This window comes from Corvus hawaiiensis, chromosome 4, assembly GCF_020740725.1.
Source record: "Corvus hawaiiensis isolate bCorHaw1 chromosome 4, bCorHaw1.pri.cur, whole genome shotgun sequence".
NCBI classification, from domain to species: domain Eukaryota; kingdom Metazoa; phylum Chordata; class Aves; order Passeriformes; family Corvidae; genus Corvus; species Corvus hawaiiensis.
The window spans coordinates 30,710,243-30,732,585 of NC_063216.1; the positions used below are offsets into that span (position 1 = coordinate 30,710,243).

General features: G+C 37.0%; 1 protein-coding gene across 3 annotated transcripts in view; it reads right to left on the minus strand.

Annotated features, from left to right (window-relative positions):
* Positions 1-397: 397 nt before the first annotated feature.
* Positions 398-22,343, minus strand: part of LUC7L2 (LUC7 like 2, pre-mRNA splicing factor) — a 29,675-nt gene continuing 7,729 nt past the window's right edge. The window contains exons 2-11 of one of the 3 annotated variants that reach the window (XM_048301232.1): positions 21,682-21,752; positions 19,900-19,994; positions 10,395-10,493; positions 9,465-9,575; positions 8,665-8,808; positions 7,445-7,621; positions 5,333-5,424; positions 4,432-4,461; positions 3,336-3,530; positions 398-1,314 (exon numbers count right to left, since the gene is read on the minus strand). In XM_048301232.1, the coding sequence (XP_048157189.1) occupies positions 1,122-1,314; positions 3,336-3,530; positions 4,432-4,461; positions 5,333-5,424; positions 7,445-7,621; positions 8,665-8,808; positions 9,465-9,575; positions 10,395-10,490 (1,038 nt within the window). In that variant the 5' untranslated portion in view covers positions 10,491-10,493; positions 19,900-19,994; positions 21,682-21,752 and the 3' untranslated portion in view covers positions 398-1,121. The remainder of the gene's footprint in view (positions 1,315-3,335; positions 3,531-4,431; positions 4,462-5,332; positions 5,425-7,444; positions 7,622-8,664; positions 8,809-9,464; positions 9,576-10,394; positions 10,494-19,899; positions 19,995-21,681; positions 21,753-22,343) is intronic. The other 2 variants (XM_048301230.1, XM_048301231.1) reach the window with 2 other exon arrangements.

Here is a 22,343-nt window from a genome sequence, read left to right on the forward strand (position 1 = left end):
CCTGGTCTAGTGAAAGGTGTCCCTGATCACATTAAGGGGGTTGGAACTGGATGATTTTTAAGGTCCCTTCCAACCCAAACTGTTCTATGATTCTGACTCCACATGTTCCTGCTTTTGAAGATTTTAGGATAATCAGGATTGTAAGCAGAATGTCTGTTTCTCCTAGAGCCCATCTGTGTGTTAAAAACTCTAATAACCAGATATTTTTTAAAAGACTGAATGGCTAGTTAGCCACCTTAAGAGACCAGTACATCCTTGTTAAGTTACTGGACAATATGGTTTCTTTTTAATTTTTTTTTATTTCTTTTGTTCTTAATTTTTGTTTGTTGTTGCTGGTTTTTTTGTTTGTTTTAATACAATTAAAGATGTACCCCACAATAAAAAGCAGAAAGAGTCCTTATGGAAAAAAACAAATATATTGAACACATACCAATCAAATGGTACAGATATGGGACTGGCTTTGATTTCAAAATTTAAGTAGAAATAAAAAAGATGTAATGCAACAGCTGTTCAATTTCCAAGTCTAAATAGGCACTGTAAAAAGACATTTCCGCTTTCTCCAGCACACATTCCTGTCTAAATGCTCCCACTGTAATCAACTCCTAGGATCCCAAACAAAAATAAAGCCCAACACTGGGAACATAACCTTAGAGTAAAAGTTAATATCCACCCACCCTCTTACAAAAAAGCAAACAAAAAAAAAATTCCCCCAAATACAACCTTTCAATGCTGCTGTTTTGACTGGAGCAGAATTGGAGAATTTATAAAGGTTCAAAAGCACCCAAGGCAAGTAGTACAATATAATTTGTTCACTAACTTGTATTGGAAAGGAGATTAAAAACATTGAGATCTGCATCTTGGTACATAAAACTGTTGTCCTGAATAAAGAGAAATCTTTCAGAAAAGTTTTACAACTTGGTGGAAGTCCAGGACCCAGCTTTAGGCATCATTAAATCATGGGGTTTAATTCTGACTTTGTTATAACCACTTTTATATACTGTACATCTACCCTAGTTGGATCAGTGTTGGAACTGCTCACTGGTGTCCCTTTGAACAACTGTAAACTAAACCAAAGTATGCAACTCCATAGGAAGCTAGAGATCAGGTGAATATACAGCCAGTTATATCTCCCCTGCTTCACGCTCCTCTGAGCTCCTCGGCTCTTCCGATCGGCCATTAGCGCTTTCGTACGAACGTTTCTTGTCTTTGAAATCCCGCGGCGACCTCTCCCTCGAGCTTCTGTCTTTATCACGGGATGTTCTATCGCGATCTCTCGAACGCTCTTTGTCTCTGGAAGATCTTTCTTTAGAGGATCTGGAAGGTGCAGTGTATTTGAGAATTCGAGTTAGATGTGAATTGGTAGCTATCAAACAGCATTTAGATTTTGTATTTTTCCTCTTTTTCCAACCCAGCTTTAGATTTATATAAACAGAAGCGTATGAGAAGACATCAAATCATTCTACCCTTCTCCCTTTCCTACTTCCCACTTCAAAAGACAAGTACTTTGAGGTAGGATTTAATCTACATTTATTACAGAGCCCAGATTAAGTTCAACGTGCTTCCCTACATCTCTTAGTTTCAGCCTCCACCTCCTAGTTTGCATTAACTGGAGTTTAGCTGAAATTTCTCATCTGCAGTCTTTTGTTTAAGAATAGTGTGTAGCCTCAGACATATAAATTACAAACTTAAAAAAAACCATGTTTAAAACCAGGAGTTTGCTTAAAAGTGAGGGGAAATTAACTTGCATAATTCTGGAAGGGAGGCTACTATATGACAAATACAAACCAAATCTGGAATCTGTTCTACAACCATATTTTGTTACAAGTATTAATCCTTGTGTGACTTTGAAAGGTTGGGGTAGTGCTCTTTTTAGATATTTTACTCTGATAAATAAGCATTTTCAAAACCTTTATGATGGAGTCAGCAAAGACCTGTTTTGTTAAACAAACTATGTAGTTTTGAATTAAATTAGCTACTTGTATGGGAGGAAAATGGATTAGACATCCTCCTCTATATTCACTTACAGATGTACTTAGATCTGTTGTTGAAAAACACTGCATCTGTATTTTACCATGTACTGCAATCACAAAATATTCTAATACAGACTTTTACAGAAAATCTTAACAGCATGCTATAAAGCTAGCCAATCATTTCCTAGCCAAAAGTTTGGTACACGGGACAGGACAGTGAGACTGTACTCTCTCCACTTAAAGTTACTGTCACTTCACCTCAAAGCTTCAAAACTAAGGTCTGCAAAATGCTCCTGTATTAATTTCCTTTTGTAAGCTTACAAAGAAGTGACCTTCCATGTTGGTTGCTCATCTGAAAAGATTGTTTTCCCTACAATGTAGTGTTTTGCAAGACTTAGTACTTGCAAAAATCACTAAGATCCACAAGCATTACCCCTATTCCACAAACTACGTATCACAGAAGAGAAGCTACATGCCAAATAAGAGGTTCATCTTAGTACAACTGTTTATCAAGTATCTTGTGCCCAAGTCCCCTGCAGAAGTAACAAAGATTACTTACTCCTGAAATAATTTGAACTATAAGCCCTGCATGTGTGGCCACTTCCAAACCTGACCTTTTATCTTCTTGCAGGTCAACAGTCTCAGGGTTTTAAGACTGGGCACCCTATCACTGTACTGCCCTCAAAGTATGCCACGGTGGGTAACCTATACAAGAAAGGAATCCTGTTTATGAGCAGACCTCCCCACGAAATGCCTCGTTGTGTAATCCCAACTCTTTTAAGTTATGCTCATTCATGTAAAATAAGCCAGCCAATCCTCAGGAGCAGACAGCAATTGCATCATTCAAAAGCAAAAGCCCCAGCCCGCCCCCTGCAGTAATCTTTCCAGGAGAGGTCCTTGCAAAGCAGTATCTTCAGATGCAATGCAACAAGTTTATTTTCAGGCATATGTGAACTTGTTTTTATCTGGTGCACTACACAATAGACGGGCTCTGGTGTTGCGAACAAGAGCCCAAGGGAAAACCTGAATATATGACAGTAAGATTACTGCTGATATCCCTGGGTTCAAATGAAAATCAACTCTTTCACTTTCTATGCTTCAGGAAACTGGTATTATCAACCGGACACCAATACTCTGTAGCACTCATCCAGAACAGAAATAATATATAACCCTGTTATTGTTATTAAAAAAAAGAAAATAGATCAGTCTGGTGTGTTAAATCATAAATATGTCGAAGCTGTAACTGAAATCTGAGACAGACTCGAAGTGTCTTTAAATTACCAAGTAGTAGGCATAAACTTAATTTAGTGTGAAAATTCTCATTGTGTGTTAGGAAAAGCCATTTATTTCTAGGGCAGCATTCACCTCTTTTTAGAACTGCGTTCTCGGCTTCTCTCCCTGGAGCTGTGCCTGCTTCTATGATGGCTGCGGCTCCGGCTGCGGCTGGTGGAGCGGGACCTGTGGCGGTGGCGCTTCTCACGGGATTTGGATCGAGTCCTTCTCTTCCGTTCCCGCGAGGCCGAGCGAGACCGGTGTCTGCGGCGATCTCGGGACCTAGATCTAGGAACAGAGAGGGCTTACACCACCCACTGCTTTCATCCAGCTACTCTTACCAGTGTGCTGTGAACGTTATGCACTCTATGTGTAAGCACATCTGTATAGAGAATGGCCTGCAGTGTTCAGAGCCGTTGCAGTGTCTGATCACAGGCAAACAGACGGGGGAAAGCAACATTAGAAAGGCTACAAACTCCTTTTTCACTAATGCAGACAATTTTATAGTTAATTCATGACTGTATGGCTACAGTATAGCCAATTCAGGCTCCTGAAAGCAAATAAAAATATGAAAAAAAATATTTAAAACAGTGTCTTTATCAGTTAAAGCTGTAGAACTTCATGATGCAGTGACAGGGATCATCTGCCAGAATCTATGTATTATGATGTTCTTTAAAAACTGGGCTGTATTGTTCCCCATAGCTACAACAACAAAACTAGTCTGGAAGGTTCTAAACACTATACAAATTTAGTTTTTTTTTTTCCTTCCCCAAATCACTTTGCAATCATACCTCAAACTTTGACCTTAAACTGTGTAGATTTGAAAGAACACTCATACTATTCATGGGTGATCTCTTAAGAGTTAACCTGGTGCTTAGGATTTTGAAAACATGGGCTTTCACCAAAAGGTACTAGCCAGAAGCTTTTGAAAGAAAAAGCAATTCTCTGTTTGAAGTGTTACTTAGGACATGAAGCTGCATTGTAGTAGCCACAAAATAGATGTAGATGTATAAACTCAGTAGCATGGTGATAAATAGTGTACAAACACACAGAGAGATGACTATGTAACAGAAAGCTTTGTTTGTAAAGATGGACATCTTAAACTAACAGTGCTAGACAAACTTAAAATGTTCCAGCTTGTGAAAGGCTAACTTCACCGCTGGTATTCCTTGTCTGCAGATTTATATACCTTTTGGCATGCTTGCTGTGGGATCTGGACCTGAAATAAATGGAAAATAGTAATTTTTCTTAAGAGAATCTCACTATCAAATAAAGTGCAATTTAGTAATAATAAACCAGACTAGTTGACCTGTTACGTCATTTCTTGTTCTAGTAGCACGTATTTAAAGGCATTTTATTTGATGTCAACATCTTTGTAACATATTTATCAGGAAACACATCCTTGTTTTGTGTTGGTTGGGTTTTTTAAAATTTATTTTTGAGACTACCCTACTAGAAACCCAGAAGAATATCTAACCAGCTTTTTAATTCACATCCCTCCCACAGAAAAAGCTTACAGTTGAAGTCAGTATTCCCTTATTTCCTGACAGGCAAATAGTACCAGACTGCAAGAGATTTCAGAAATTCACACTGTTAACCTCTGAAACGTAACATGTTGAGAGAACTGTGGCTCAGGTTCCATTCCACTCTAGCCCCACAAGGCTTGGAAGCCACTATTTCATAGAAGAACAGGGAATTGCTTTCCTTAATCATACATTCAGCTACTTCCAATAAGGAAGATTTCTAACATCTATGAAGAAAATTGCTAAGAGATGTAAGGAGCTCATATGTGTGTAAGCTCACATCTGTCAGGTCTGAAAACAAGGTACACACCTGAAAATTATCTAATTTAAAGACCCCTTTTTTCAAATATGTAGAAAAAATACTATCAGTAGCTTTTAAAAAGGCTTTTTATGAAAACAATTCCATGTTTTAAGATTTAGAATGAAGTTCCATCTCAATCCTTGTAAGTTTCCAAGGAATGCAAACTATTGTAATTCTGCAAATTTAGAATTGTGTATGAACTATATCAGTTTTCTTATTAAACATAAACAGGTCATAATGTACATGCAATTAAAACAGATCCCTACCTCCTTAGTTTCTCCCTTTCTTCTCTTTCCCTCTCCTCTCTGCGTTTCAGACGCTCTTGATTTCGTTTCTCCTGTTTATCAGCCACAATCCTCTAAAAGCAAAAGAAGGTATTAAGTTATATTTAAAAACTTCTCACATGAAGGTGCTATAAGAATAATCTAGACAGTTCACATTCAGTTCTTTCCCTCAGGCATATCCCCTTTTCCTTGTGTATATTATTCCCACTCTCTTCCTCAGTATATATACATGTATTTTTTTTTCTTGAAGAAACAGAAGTTATTGCAGAAGAGCTGCATGTGTGTGTTACACGAAGACCTGAAATATGCAGAGTTAAATATTTAAGTTTTTAATAAAAGGGAATTCAGAACAGTAAGTCATGCCTTTAATGTGACAGTTTCCATGCCAATCCTATCATATTTTGGACACTGGGGAAAGGCAGAAAGGAATCAGAACTGGGAGAGCTAATTGTTTCTTAAAGGACTTGGTTGGGCCGACACCTAAGTTTTGAGGCTACTTGTTTCTGTACTGTGACTGTGGGACAAAGTTAGAGCAGATGCTTCAGCTGACAGCCCCCAGGGTGAACTCACTACTACTGGGGACAAGGCACGCTCAGTAGAGGGCCCTCAGATGTGGAACTCACAACTGGAGATCTGGCCAAACCCAAGTCTTGCCACCTTCTGGACATGATGCAAGAAATTCAACTCTTTGTAAAGACCTTCTTCTGAGAGGTGGAATTGCCCCAGCAGCATCTTGATTAGATCTCTGAGGAGAGCTCTGAGGAAGGAGGGGATAGTTATTGTTTTCTTTCTTTGTTAGCAAAGCACTTCGAAAGACTAATTTATTGATGCTTTGGGAATGTGAAATAGTTATCCATGCATATTTTTTTCCAAATGGTGAAAATAATCAGTTATTTCAACCCTTTATGTCAAATTATATCTATGTTTCCTTGTACAACATCAGCAATTTAACTACAAGCAAGGTTTCTTGTTCAAGTGACTCATTGCATAATTTCATGGAGGGATGAGAGGAAGCACACATGACCTGTTCTAAGGTCTAAGATTTAAGTTACACCAGCTATATTTAGGAGCCTAGATTGCGAACATCATCAACAGAAAGAGTCAGGCTCTCTGAAGGGTAAGTCACAGTACCCATGCAAGACAGCTGGAATATTACAAAACATAAACCAAGTCAATTTACTCAAATCCAGTAGCAGCAATTTCTGCTTTCAGGGCTTCAACCAATTTAGCTATTGTCTTTAGTGATTTCTACAGTTAAAATGCTTAACTGAGCTGTGAACTCTGTAATTTGTACATTAAGGTCATAAATGGCATCAGTGTTCATATCCATTCTCTTGAAAACTGGAAGTCCAGAATGTCATTCCAGTGTCTTTCTTCCAGCATATGATTTCTGGTCAAGATAGGTTATAATATTCCAACTGGATTTTAAATGTTCAAGCTCTAGAGAACATGCAACCTCCCCATAGCAATTATTTCTGACTTCAAGATATACATAATTTGTATTCCCACTTTGGATAGCTACAGCGTTGAGTTGTTGGAATCTATTCAAAGTCACTTCCTAATTTTTGTCCAGATAAAATAAACAAATTGAGTTTTAGTCATTCAACATACAGCAGGTTGTTTTGAGTTCCAAGCATTTCTTTACATTTTTTGGAATGCTTTTCCAAGTGTTATCATCCTCCTTACTACATGCTCTTGTATTTTCAAGAGTCTCCTTATTACTTTTAGGAGATGAATAATCTAGCTAAAAGCAAAGTTCCTTTGGCTATCTCCCATGACTGCTAAGTCTGTTTCAACATTGCTGTTCGTTCAAAATACAGTTCTCCATTTTACAAGTGATTCAAGCTCTTTGTTCCCAAGATGCATTACTGTGAATGTGTGTTTTAATATACCTCAGTGCAAAAGAGGTCATCTTACAAATCTATCCAGGTAATTGATGTTAAATTAGAACATTTAGTGTTTTTAGGCTAATGAAATCCAAAAGTTTAAAGTGATATGAAAAAAATTCACACACCCAGAAAGACATATTCCATTAAGGTTGTCTGGCAAATAATTAAGTAGGAGCGCACACACAAAAAATTAAGGATGATTTACCCTGAGTTCCTCAAGCTTCTCTCTTATTTCAATAAATCCCAAATGTAGTTTTCCTCCAAAGTGATCAGCAAGTCGTCTGTCATTGTCATGAAGACCAAGATAAGCCGAGCACACTTCACAAACCCGTAGCTTCTGCTGCTGAAAGCTGGAAGCAGGCATAGAATTCCTGTATACTTCCTAGGGGGAAAAAAAAAAAAGCATTTGCTGTTACTTCTCAACACACATAAACACAAAGATGACACTTTACCAAAGATACACTACAAATAACCAAATACAATGTACACCAGAACACCATTTAGTTAATTCACACTATTCATAAACCAACTGTCTCATTAAGATACAGAGCACATTTCCTTATTTTGAAAACGGAACATATTTAAAGGTAGGGCATCAGCAACTGGCTTTTAAAATTAAAAAAAAAAAAAGTGGGGCAATTACTATGTTAAGATTATATTACATAGAAGGATGAGCAACTTTTTCATGTACAACAATGAATACACATTAACACTACAATTACTATGTTAACATATTATGAAAATACTATGCCAGCTTTAATTCTGAACCCCATTTAAAACAGTATTAGTTTCCTGAGAAATCTATCTGCATTTTAGACACTAATTAAACACATTAAAGACATTCAGATGACAGACCAGCAAGACTGCCAGCAATCCTTCTGGTACTATGGAAACAACTGCAGATACTAGAAATTTCAGTACCTTTGTATAATACAATATGGAAAAGCTCTTGGTGACTTCTATCACCTGAACATTACAACGATCATTTTGACTTTCCTGATACACAGGACATGAGCTCTCTTTTAGTGAAGACAACGGATCACTTCACTGAAGCTTTCCAGTACGAGTCACATCAGCACAGCATGAGGTTATAACAGGGTTGCCACAGCAAGAGCCGTGAGACCAAACCAGGTCAGTGCAACCATCACAGCCACAAAGGTAGTGTCCACAGATACTGACCAATACAGCCAAACTAGGATAACTGCAGCATTTGTGGAAGGAAGTATAATTTTAATAGTATAGGAGTGTACCGAAGGGTAGAAACTTTAACTGTACAGGGTGCCACAAAGCAATTTCTTTAGTTTTAAATGAAGCAATTAGCTAAGGAAGTGACAGAGATAAGATGTCCTGCATTACACAGAGGCCAAGCAATTTAATATTTGACCCTGCCCTCTCCATCCCCCAAGCCTTACACAATCAACTTACTTCTGCTTCTCTCTTCTTTACCCGAGCCTTCTCTACTTCATCCATTACTTTTTGAGATTCTTCCACATTCCCATCAGCTCCGAGCTGTTCTACTTTGGCCAACAGTTTCCCAATTTCTTCATTCAATTCATGAACTCTTTCAGCCTTGAAAGACAAGGAAAAGCTTAACACAGGAAATGCTTTTAATTATGGAGAACAATCTGAACTACTACTGAGTTATGATATGCAAAATTGGAAGGATAGAATTAACAGAAACATGCAGAGAGAACTTCTCCAAGTAAAAGTGAAACAGAAAACGCCTCTCTGCAAAAAACAAAGAAAAAGGCTGAGCTACCAAGCCTATGTACAGTAACGGGAAAGGATTTTGTTCACAAAACTTCAAGTAATTCACGCTGTTGTCTATACAGCCTATTGCAGTCTTGGAAAATTAATATTTGTACAACCATTCCTCCTAGCATTTGCATATATGTGCAGAAAAATGACAGGGTGGTGGTTTTTTTTCCATTCAAAAAAGATCTAGAGAAAAGTACATCGATTTTTCTTTACTTTTTGGAAGAAGTTTGCGTCAAAAAGTACAAGAATTGCAAACATTTCCTGAGGTCAAAAACATCAGAGAGGTCTCTTCCCTGTGTTCCCTTCTGTGCCTTAAAGGCAATTTTAGGGAGGATAGAGAAAATGTATTACTTTTCCCCTCTCTTCACTATGAATTCTTAGATTTGATATATTTTCAAAACTTGGAAATGGCTCCTTAGAAAAACTGACCTTCAAAAAGACAGCAGTAACTAGTTTGACATGCTTACCTTAGCTGCAACTTCAGCACTGATCTCTTCCTGGGTTTCTGCTAGTCTTTTCTTAGCCACTTCTGTTCGCCGGTCACAGTCTGCAATAAATGACTGCAGGTGGTCCATTGCCTAAAACATCAATAAGAACAAGGATCAACACCGTCAAGAATATAAGTATTTCATTAGCTGTAAGGCTTCTTAAGTTTATTAAAGCTTCACTTTTGCAAGTTTTTATTAGTGATTAGTGAAACAATAATCAACCAGTTTATGCTGACTAATCATACATATTAATACAAACAGTTTAAAAAATTATAGTCTACACATTGTCATAGTTTCTAAGTATTTGCAGACATTTGGAAGTGAATCTGTCTTAAGACATCTCAAAGAAGAAGTGAGTATTTCTAGTAGGCATTAAAATTCTTGAAAATCTATTCAGGATCACTTCATCCACCCACTACATGCAATACTGAAGCTTTTTTCCACTAGGATTTTAAGCTATTAAGTATATTAACCATCCCTCCAAATAACAATTAAAAAACCCAAACCCTTTTGTCCTAGCGAAGACCAACTTCCTAGCTGGGAGTTCAAAACAAATCTCCAATGCAAAATTACTTTTGTTAAGTGTAGAATTTAAAACTCTCTTCAAAGCAGACACAGCTTTAACATTTGCTTGCTATTTGATAACACTAAGACAGCACTCAGGTTTATGATACTCTGAGAGGCTGTTAACAGTTCTACCTAGAGATGACTACCACACAAATTAGCATATAATCACGAAGAGGCAAGTATCTTCATGTAAGTGTGCCAAGAGTTTTTCTGCCTCTTTATAAAATTGCTTTTCAAAAGTCTTCCTTCAGTCTGTACCAAAACTTAACATCTGTTGCTCAATTTATCCACCTAGGTACCCAAACTAATGCTTCCTCTGCACCATTAAGACAAAATACATACATCAAGCTCAAAGAAGAAATCTTGATCTTTGGATGCTATTTCATAGTCTGCCCTTAATGCCAGGTCATGCACTTTCAGGCATTCTCCAAGGTCCATTCTCTGAAAAGACAAAGGCAATGTGGTTTAACTTTTCAGAAGTGTTAGAAGGAATAAGGTTAGCATGATTTTCTTTAACAGTCAAATATCCTGAAGCAAGTAATCTCTTCTGTGGGAATGAGAGTTTAACAAAGCTATAAGATGATAGGTCTTTGACAGATATGCACAAATCAAGAAATAACAGAACCAGAGAGAATGAACAACTTATCATGATGGCTGTTTGCATTACAAAATATCATTGATGTCCTGCAAAAATGCTGTTTTACTAGAAGTTCAAAAAAAGTGACTGAAGTGGAACATCATGTATTGAACTTGAACAGTTTAGCAGAAACAAGTTCCATGAAAATAAATGGCAATTAAATGGTCAAATTCTTGACCTGAACCTGTCTGCACACTCTATGATAATGTGTTTCAGTTATATTCATCACCTGAAAGAGATATAACCACAGCACCATTGTAAGTGCTGCTTAAAAAACATTCTTGAAACATTTCAAGTAAGACAGCCAAAAATCAAATCCCTGAAAAACATTTTGCAAATGAGTGAAGACGAGCTGAGTGTTGGACCACGTTCAAGAACCATAGAAGAAAAAGTACAGATATTCCACTTGTAATCTAAAACCATTCTAGAAAGGGCAGGAAGGAAGCATGAACGTAAAAAGCAAGTAGGCTGCATCACTGATCTTGCATACAGTGCCACTGAGGAGAGTGCCCAGATCTTACTAGGTAACAAATACTGGTTATAAACTGAATTTTACATAGGAAACAGCATAAGAAATTCTAATTCAGTCTGTTCATGGCAAGTCTGGTAACCAAGAGCAATGTGAACTTGACAAAAAACAAATGAAAAAACTCCACCCACAACCAACCACCAAACTCCACCCCCCCCCCCCCCCTAAACCAACCACCCCAACCAATTTGTAATGGAAACAAAATTGAATAAACCCAAAGCAACCTCTCTGCAAAAGCACAGGCTGATGTAGAGTCATTGGATGTGATTGATTTACAGCACTTAAAACTAGCAGAGTTTCAGTTAAGTCTGCTCTTGGCACTGCTCACTTAATATTAAGAAGAATTAATCCTTTCTTAACACTGAAAGCGCATGATGAAAATTGAACTCTGATTGAAAAAGCTGTTACTGTTGTAGTTAAAAAATAATTTTAAACCTAAACCTAAAATAATTAATAACTTGCATTGTGAGTTTTGTAAATAGAAGATGAATGTTAACTCACAAAGTGCTGCAAGCCAAATGAGTGAGGGTTTTGTTGGGTTTTTGTTTGCTTGTTTTTAATAAATAAAACACTTGATTTAAGTAAACAATCCAAGCTTCCTAAGTATAGTAAAATAAACAAACCCCAATTATTTTAGTCTTCTCAAATTTTTACTTGGACTTCCAATGAAACCATTAACTTTTATGGAAGTTGTTGGTTTATTTCATATAGAAGTTTCAGGTAGAGAAAAAAAACCCACACCAGTAAAACAAAGAATTTTGAACTTGAAAAGTTGTTTTATAAACTGCAGTTATTTAAATCCCCTTCAGACACCATAAATCTGTTTTCCAGAAAACATTTGATTGCAATAGGGAACATCTGACTGCAATGATGAAGGAAAAGATTAGTTTTTCCTTTTGCAACTATACAGGACCTCAGCAATTTTGTTAACTGACGCAAATCCACAAAGACCTTGAAGCTGAGCTATGTATTATAGATGTCTCTTTCCAAGTCATGCCGACACTATTGAAACTGAAGCATTTTTTCAGGAAAGTACTTCAATACTTGGAGAGCAATGTGAAAGAACTTTTTAAAATTATCTGAAAATTAGACACTTAAAAATTATCCTAAAATTACAAAAAGATCAACTTTATACTGATTCATTTCTTATACTGAATAAGGTCTTTAAGGCTAAACTGCAAAACACAAGGCCAAGCCTGTCTGAAGTTAACCACTTAAGTTAAAAATGGTAAGTCTAGTGACTTACTTGAATAGGTCTGAATACAATGGCAAAAAGCTTGAAACACATCCACCACAGCAAAAAACCACCCCACTATTCTAAGATGCAAGCTGCATACACTTTGAATAAATGCATGAAATAAAATTCCATCACACACTAAAAGACCCCCGAATCCCCATAACACTACCATGACACGCTGTTCACTTTACATGTGTTTTATGCTTCTCTCTGTTTGGGTTGGATTTAACCTCCACAAAACAGTACATTTCCTGATTTCTTTGCTTCTTCCCGAGAATCGTGAATCCAAAGCTTGAAAGGATGGTAATTAGTCTGAGCCAGCATTACTACTGAGAAACGTTCTGTCCTCCTCTTATCCCTGTGCTGTGCCACTCCCGGCTGGCACATCTGCCTGTGCTGTTGAACACAATCTGGGTACTGACTGGGTAAAAAGTATCTTAGCAAACCAAACACAGAGGCAAATTTTTTAGCAGTGTGCCTTTGTCCAACCTGTTGGGCAGCTACACAATGTGCTGGCAACATGTAGAGGACAACACAGTAGTGGAAGAAGCTGGGGTCTCTTACAGTATCAAGATAGCAAATTCAAAAGCTGTTGAAAACCTTCAGTAATGTTAATGGAAATTTTGGGGGACAAGGAGTGTGCTAAAAAGGATTCCTTTTTGTTAGATGCTTCAATCACAAGAAAAGAAATTTTGGCTCTCCTCCCCCCGTTTGACCCAACAGCACTGCCTTCTAAATACTCGCACAGCATAACAGACAGGGAGCAAGAACAAGCAGGCACAAGAGAAAAGGATTCTTTATCATTAGTTTTGCTGCTGAAGAAATTACATCATTGTTGGAACTGCTCCTTAAAACAGCCTATACTAGTCCTGGGTAACCTTTTGAAAGTCTTCACAGAAATAATACCACTAAATGTCTTTCATAAGAGTTCTATTAGCAAACCCCAATGTAGAGAAAAATAAAAAATGCATCATGTTTAAAACTCTTAAGTAAGTTTGCATTTAAATGCAAAAACAAGCTGAAAAGCACTTCTGCTGGTCTAAGTTATGCAACATCAGGCAGAGACAACTCATCCTGGGGATGATTCATTACTGTCAAAAGTCTATGCTGTATCACGATTGCCAAGAACCTCAATAAGCACAGAGCAGCTTGTATTAATCTGGTATAATATGGGTAGCTGCAAAGTAGATGGACAGCAGATGAAAATGGACAGAAGATACAGTAAGGCACATTATTTTCCTTTTCCACAAGTCTACCTTGCAATTTGGTGCCAAGACATGCTCTCCCCCCCAGAGGCAAAGAACGAGCATTGGTAGTCAGCCATTTAAAGATCAATCACATTTGAAACAGAAGATGGCTAAGAGGGAGACCCACATTCAGACACTGAGTTAATGGAAGGCTTAAAAAGAAGAAGCTTACACTCTTTTTCACTGTCAATACACTGACTTTCAGACAGACTTACACTACTTGAAAGTGATTTACAGAGGAGTTCAGATGAACAACACAAAGAAAGGTGAAAATATCCAAGTCCCCAAGATGTAACTAAACTTCATTGAGCAAGCTAAGCCATGCTTTGGGTCTTTTTGCAGTTTTCTGCACTTTTACTGAGATTAAAACCTGAAAAAACCTGAAAAAAAGCCTGTATATTTGGAGACTCTTTACTGCAAATGAAAGTTATTGCTGAAGATTAGTCTAGGTAACCACATACAAAGCAGGATATCAGGAGTCCTTTTGTTATTGCTGAATTCTGCTTAAGAAACTAGTGCCTTCTAGTACTTGCTGACTATTTTCTGGAAAAAAAAAAATTATTTCTCAGTGTTAGACAGGCAATTAAAGCTGCTTGATTTCCCAGAGCTGAGGTTTAAAAAACTTCATATTGAAAAGATTTAGTAACCATTTTTGTCATCCCATCCACGAAATAGACAGAATGCCTTTGGTATAATAAAGAAATAGGGATTACACACAATTAGTTTGCATAGCACTGCTTCAATCAAATCAGGTACAAAAAAAAATTATCACATGAGTTAAGTATGGGTTGACAAGAAGAGCTGGCCAAGGATCTTGCAATAGAGAATCTGTAGAGTTTATGTGCAAAATAAATGTGCACTCTGAGTACCTGACAAATAACTGAATTGGAAACTAAACCCTGACGTGATGCTGTTTCTGGAACACGAAATTAAGGTGGGGTTCCCCCCCCCCCCCCCCCGCGGAAAGAGCACAGAAAAGCTAAAGGTACTTAAAACAGAAAGGGCTGATGTTGAGCCAAGTGTGACACAGTAGCACAAACTATCAAATGCTTCTAAAAACAGCAAATATCTTTGATAGGTTTTTGAAAGAAGATACTCTGGGCAGTGTTGATGTAGATATTTCTTTTTCGATATAAAGATACCAAAGCAGTTCACATTCAGCAAGAGGAGAATTGTTTGTTTGTTTGCTTAGAAAGATCTGACATTGCTAAAAATTTATACTGAAGGAACCACATCTATTCTTTTACCAAACTGTCAAGGCACTACCAGGGTTTGTATGAGAACACTTACTACTGATAAAAAGAAGCTGAAGATAGACTCTTTGCTGAGATCTTCCTAATCCTGGAACTCATTCTTCAGCTGCACTACCAGTTTTGTTTTGAACAGATTTCTAGACTTGTGATAAAGTTCATCCTTTCTTGTAGGCAACATGTATTTAGAAGGGGATTTAAGTCCTGTGACTCCACTAACAGTTGACTTTTGTAGGACTTCACTAGCAGGAAAGAAATGCTGAGCAAAAAAGATGCAGAAATTATTAAACTGAAGACCTTAGTAACCCCTGAATTCCAGGTACCTGCCAAAGTACAATACTTTTTAAAAGACATTTCTCTATGTAACCATAGTTTCACTTCTCAAGATTTCAACATCTTAGATCTTCACTACCAAAATTAGCAGTGGTCTTTCTTCTTATTAAATATTTCAGTGTTTACATAGTATTTGTTTTTGTAGCATGACTATAAAATATACTAACACTGAAGTTGATAACCATGCAGAAAGTAACAACTCCCCTTTTCACTGCAATAAATTAAACCCATTAAAATGGAATGTGGTACAATCACTTCACCTTCCTGGTGGTCACAGAAATTAAAAATACATTTCAAGAGACTGACATGATCACTTGAGAGGACAACAGTGCACTGTACAATTCATCACCAGTGGGCTGAAGGCTACAAACTGAGGTAGCTTATGCAAGCGTAATTTAATTTGATTTGCTAAGCTGAAGCAGTTCACGTGATCAAATCAGCCCTGAACTGAAAAGCTGATACCCTCAGACACAATGCCTTCTAATAGCTTCTAATGCTTTTTCTGGAAGTACAGCATAAAATCAGTCACACCCCAAAACACAAGTTTTAAGCATGCAAATAGTTCCAGAGCCAATGGGACTACCGGTAAATAAATTGACTACAGATTAAAACTCTTTACTAACACCTATCTGCACATGGACTATCCAAACTTCTCTTCCATAGTAAAAGGAGATACAGACAGTACATTCAGTGAGCCTTAACGGATTCAGCCCACCTTGAGAGGGATACTCAGGTAAACTGCATCTTTTTCTAGGCTCCACTGCTTAAGATATCTTCTGACTTCAGTGGAAGCTTCAACACCTAGCTCCTCATCTGAAATCTAAATTTAGATGTCTTAATCTGGAGCTGAATTCCACTTCTAATAAGCTTAAAGTTAATAATGTATTCAAGTATATTGCTAAACCAAGGTCTTGATTAACGTGGTTTTAGTCAGTAAGAGTCCTGAACAGCTGCATGCAATAAATTTAGGAGCATCTAAAGATATGCTTAACTGCAGGGTGAGCCAACAGAGCATACTTTGAGGTCTCTATAAATAAAATGCAAGAAGTAATTTGTCTCAACAAGTACACATAAACACAAAACTAATTCACTGAGCAGATAGGAGTTTCTCAACCATTGTTTGCAAGACCGTATTTGTGAACCTTTTTTCATCCAGGAAGCACAATCAAGCTGATAAGAGAGCCAGATCGATGCAGAAGCGTTGGGATTTTCCAAGACAGCTACTGGGTTACTACAACTATTCAGGACATTGTTACTTAATAATAGCCTTATTAAAGGTATTAGTTTTAAATCTTCCCACCTTGTCGTTTTCATTAGTACTCTCCTATTCATACAGAAACATACAAAGGTAGAGAAAACACACAAATCTTGTAAAACCTGCAGAAGACAGCACAGACCGTAGTTACATCCAGAGAACATTGCTTAACAGGTTCATACCATTACGGGGGGGTCATCTGACTCCTACATATGCAGCTTCAGTCCCAAACTCGTATTAAGGATCAACAAACATTTTTGTAAAGAAAAAACCCGAACACTCACAACCAAAAACTCACCCCAAACCAAAACAACCAAAAACCCCATAGTCTTATCATCAGCAAGCATTAAGGGTAAAATTAAGAGTTAACCCTGTATGGCGCACAAAAAAAAAAAAAAAAAAAAAAAGAGCAAAAAAAAAAGCTAGCTTTAAGTAGGCAAATTATTCAGTGTCTCATGAGCCAGGGTTTACAAAGTCTTACTAATTTCTCATTATAAAATTTTCAGCTCAAAATGAATGAGCAAACTCTTAAACCACTGACTTATGTATGTGAACTGGTGCCCAAGTGATCATTATGAAAAAGCGGAGCACCAAAACATGAAAAAGTGATAGTTAAAAATAAAAATAGCTTTGGTGAGAGGCATTGTCAAAAGCAAGTTCTAAACAGACACTGTCCTACAACCTTGAATACAACTTCTGTGATCTTACCAGTTAGTTTACTATGTGCCTCACACAAACTTCATTTCAGAACACATTTCAGAACTTCAGAACACATTTCACATAAAAAGATAATCACAGAGCACTATAGATTTGGAATTTAATAAAACTGAAAGAGGATGCTAACAGTTTTATCTTTCTTTGCATTTTTGCTGCTGAGATTCAGTATTCTACATATGGTTTCCACATAGCCCATTATTCCCACTGCCCTTAGAATAAGGCCACAAAAAATCCAAACTAATACTCTACCTATCTCCTCCCAGAACGCAACACAACATCCCCTCCACCAGGCAGAGACACCTCTGACTGCCTGACTTGAAATTGCCAAGTCTACAAACCCAGAAAGTTAGTAGCACAAAAACATATCCATAAATAAAATCCCTAATCAAAAAGTATACATGCACTACCTTTACCAATACATACTGCATCCTGAGGAACATGGCTTTTTATTGTTAAGGGAAATCAAAGCCTTTGCAGAGTTTTGGGAATTTGGCCATTAAGGGAAAAGAACACACTAAAATAACAGGGCCTACTCATATGAGTCATTTTGTTTGTCTTGTGTTATCTGTGAATGTCCTCCTTGACTGCTTTTGAAAGAGTGGGTGGACTAGAAAGATATAGCAGTCTCCGTTTTGCAAACAGGAACAGTAATATGTAGCACCTAGAAACTGTAGATCATCTTGTGACACACAAAAAAATGGCAATTCACGTCCAGTATTTTACTGATAATCTAGTCAATGTAGAGACTTAACCTCATAAATTATCCCCAGAGAACTTACTCTTTCAGGAGCATTCAGGAAATTGAATTAAAAAAAACTCACTCAACTTTTGTTACCTATAGATCTTGAATGTGAAGATGCATCAAAATCTTCCTATCAAAACTCTGGAGAGAACTTCACAGTTATTTTCTAAATCAGTGACCAACTGTTCAGTAAGACTCCATATTTCTTGCCCTTTTAAAAACTGCTGTTAAGAGAGAAGGTCCATTCCTGCAGATCTATGACCAGGTAAATAGCAGAACATCACAAGGTCCAGGTAAAGCCTGTATCTTTTGAGTCCCCTTTCTACTACTCCCACTAAAAGGATTAAACTAGTCATTGTTTTTCTGGACCCAGATTTACATTGTCGAACACATTTTCTGGCAGGATGACTAATTGCATGAGGAAGGGAAAGATTAATATCCCCTAAAGAAGCAGTTTTGTTTAGTATTCCAAGAGCCGCAGCAGAATCTGGTATGAGGCTGATGAGAACTTCCAGTGAGGATTTAAACTGTGCCAGCTGCCCCAGCCTACACGACTGACCTGCAATGTAAGAGGCGCTACTGCATGACACCTATGACTTTCATAGTTCTACAGATAAACATTTCTTCCTTGCAGCTGTTCTAGAAATCTTTGCTTACAGAAATTGGACCACAATGAAAAGCTGTCAAATGAATCTTTGACAAGTCTCTTCTTGTGGATTATGACCAATGCCCTTTGTATGTTTTTATAGCATACTGGTACATCCCAAATCTCCCCCAAGCAGGAGTTATTTTGCTCACTACGCAACCAAAATGCCATCCAACACAACAGATGGGTGAAAAGAAACACATTGTTCTTCTCCCTTTTCCCCCATTTTTTTTTGGACAGTAATGCACAAACCAGTTCAAAATAAAACTATATACACATTGATACACAATACCACTTCAAATAATCCTTCAGACACATTTCCCAGTACTCATTTTCCCCAGTGCCAAAGGGTAGTGCCAACACCAGTGAAAAAAGCTACGCTAGCAGCATTAAGAACAGTAGGCATGTGGGACTCCCTTGTATCAACATACTCCATCTCTCTACTATTAATTATTCTAACATCATCAAACATTCAGTTAAATAATCAATGAAACATCACTCACCTGCCTTTCACAAAAAATAAGCTACCTTAAACATGGACTACAAGGGAAAGTACAAGCACACCGACAAAGCTACTGGCATGCGTCAAAACCCCTTGTTTCCTATGCTCAGGTAGTGGAATTTCTACTACAGAGTACACAAAAGTCCAAGTCAAACAAGTTACTAATACGTCATAAATGGAGATTTAAAAATTGCTTTAGAATTTATGACAATGGCACAGTAACTGGATATTGTACAGTAAGTGTCAACTATGATATTAAACTTATCTAAACTTTTAGAAATGTAATTATTTGAACTTTCAATTATTTTCATTAAAATATTTCTGAAGAAAGAAAAATCTCTATACTCCTCTATACAAATATATCCGTGGAATACTTTCCCACTACAACATAAATTTTTAAGAAAGTAACTTCATAACTTATGCATACAATACATTTTATTTCCTTCTATTTCTTGCAACTGTACCACTTTAAGGCCACTTTGCTATAGTGCAATTCATGTAAGTAACATTATTTGGCTTTTCATGTTACAGTAAACAATAAAATTTAAGTAATAATTAGCATATAGAACAGAAGAATTCTAAAAATTAACTTTAGAACCCATAAATTAGTTGTTTATGAAAGTTCCTCTGAACTACCAGAGAGTGCTAGGTAGTCACTGAAAACCATGAAATTAAAGGAGATACTACAGAGAACAAATGCAATTCAATTTCTCCACTCTTATCTAAATAAAACACGAGATTTAGCTACATACAGTTCCAGACAGCACATCATGAGGGCAGCAGTTGAGAAGGTGGCTCTTGCACACTCTGTCATCACTGAATTTGATTCGCTGACGGGTCGTGTCACCTGCAGTACAGAAATCAGCACATTCCAGGTCAGAAATCTGAGGCAGTCAAGACACATTCTGCAGGTTACATGCAAAGCGTTAACAGTGCCCTGTCACATAGTGAAGGTCTACGGAAACTAGAACTTAAAACACTCTACGCTTCTTTGCCAAGTAACACCAAAAACACAAATGTGTGTTTTAATGCTCTATAATGCTATTTAAAAATCCTCTCACACTTCCCCTTCAAAAATGCAGCAGGAAAAGTGCTTGAAACCAGAAAGTCAGTATTAGCTCAAAAACACTTTGATACAATAGCATTTGTTAAATGAGCTTTATAATGCTCTGTTCAGACTTTGCATGAAATAGTGATGTATTTCTATGCAAGGATTAGCATATAAAAGCAGCCTTATAAACACAAAATGATATACATTGAGTCTTCACCAAATCCCACCTGATACTCATTTTATGACTTTGCTCTTGGATGCAATGCACCCTTTAAAATCTGATGGGTAGCATAAAGAGTTGGCAGAAGAATGAAAAACAAACCTGAAAAAAAAGATCAGTCAAACACAAGGGCATAGCCTATATGCAAAATATTTTAGAGGTGTTTGCGTATCTCCACATGATAAACCTTTTCTCTTTTCTCTTCTACATGCTGTTTGTTGGACTGGAACATCTTAATTATATCTTCATTGTGGCAGGTTGCAGCTCCTGCATCAGCAGAAGCATCAACCTGCCCAGACACTGAGGTCCAATTGCAAGGTTAAATAACCCCTTCTTGGAGCAAGACCTGAAGTCTTCAGAACAAAGTAACCAGCTGGTACTCTGGGGATGAGGGCTGAACATGTTTCCCTTTGAGTCATAACATAATTGTCACTATTTGAAATTCAGAAGAGAGATCACTGCAATGGCTCTCTTCTTGTTAAGACACAGGCATGATAAAACACCTTAATCTCTCTAAGGATGCAGCCTTTTTTTTTTTTTTTTAACATAATTTGATACGATCTCTTATCATTGAAAACCTACTGGTGAATTACTGAAGCAAGAAGGGCTGCTGGGAGAAAAAATGAAATACAGTGAACTCAAGATAGCAGCCTCTTCCATTTCATCCAATATTTTAAAGAGTGTAGATACATTTCACAGTTAGTAAATTTTTTTTATGGCTTCATGATTTAAAACTCTAAATTTCTAGATTTGAATCTATTAAACAATTCAAGAAGCCATATTCATTACAGAGGTTAACGACAACAGAGAGGAATAAAAAACCCGTATCTTTTTAGTCAAGCCTTTCTTACTACTATGTAATCAGATTTTTAAATATCCATTCTATGTATAGGATGCTAACATATAACATTTTCAGATGGGCCATGTTTCAGATTCTTAAGTAAACAAAAGTTTCCATAAACAACACATGCTTAATTTGCCTGCAGGATACAACAGTTAAAACCTGTAACCCACACACCAAAGAGCTTCAAAGCAGTTCAACAATAGGTTTTCTATAGGGCAACCTTACTGCTTAGTTATACTTACACTACTAAAAATTTAGAGTAATCCCTTTATAATCATGCCTGCTACTGCAGTAAAGAGTTTTGCTCTTCTTTTTTTCCTTTTTTTTTCTTTTTAGGAGGTGGATCTTTATTTTTTTAAACACATAACTGCGCTTGTTCCACATTCATTAACACATCTGAAAAGTTATTGATAACTCACGGCTCGGCGAATGCGGGGCCTTTCTGACACTCCCTTGCAGATTGATGTAGGCAGGCAAAGATACATTGAACCTTTATAAATAAAACAAGGGGCCAGATTGTTCAGTTTGTATAGAATAATAGACTCTGCCAGCAATTTTAACACAGCATCTAGAAATACATGTTGACTGTAAAGATTCTTCTATATAAAGACACATCAACCAAATAAAGAAAAGTATTTAAAAAAAACCCCACAGCTGATGGCCTAATAGCACTAACCTATCAGGAGTCAAGGAGTTATCAAAACCAGAAAATTGCTCAAAGACTCAGGTTCCTTAGGTAAAGTCGGCAAATAGTATTTTCACAGACATTACCTCACAACAGCTTTTTTCACATCTCTACTACAACTAGATACTGACACTACAGCTGAAATACAGTGTTTTTTTCATCAAAGTGACTAGCATGATAATCGTAATTACCAACCTGAGGTAACACCACATGGGGGGGGGAAAAAAAAAAAGGTGACAGAAACTGATCAACAACAGCCTCAAGAATACTTTACACATTTGTATTTTAAACCTTTATTCTTTCTGCACTTTGCCTTTATTCAAGCATTTAAAAAACCCTTACAAACAAGACTGGGGTATTTACCTTTTCTTTTCAACAAAAAGCAATTTCATACAT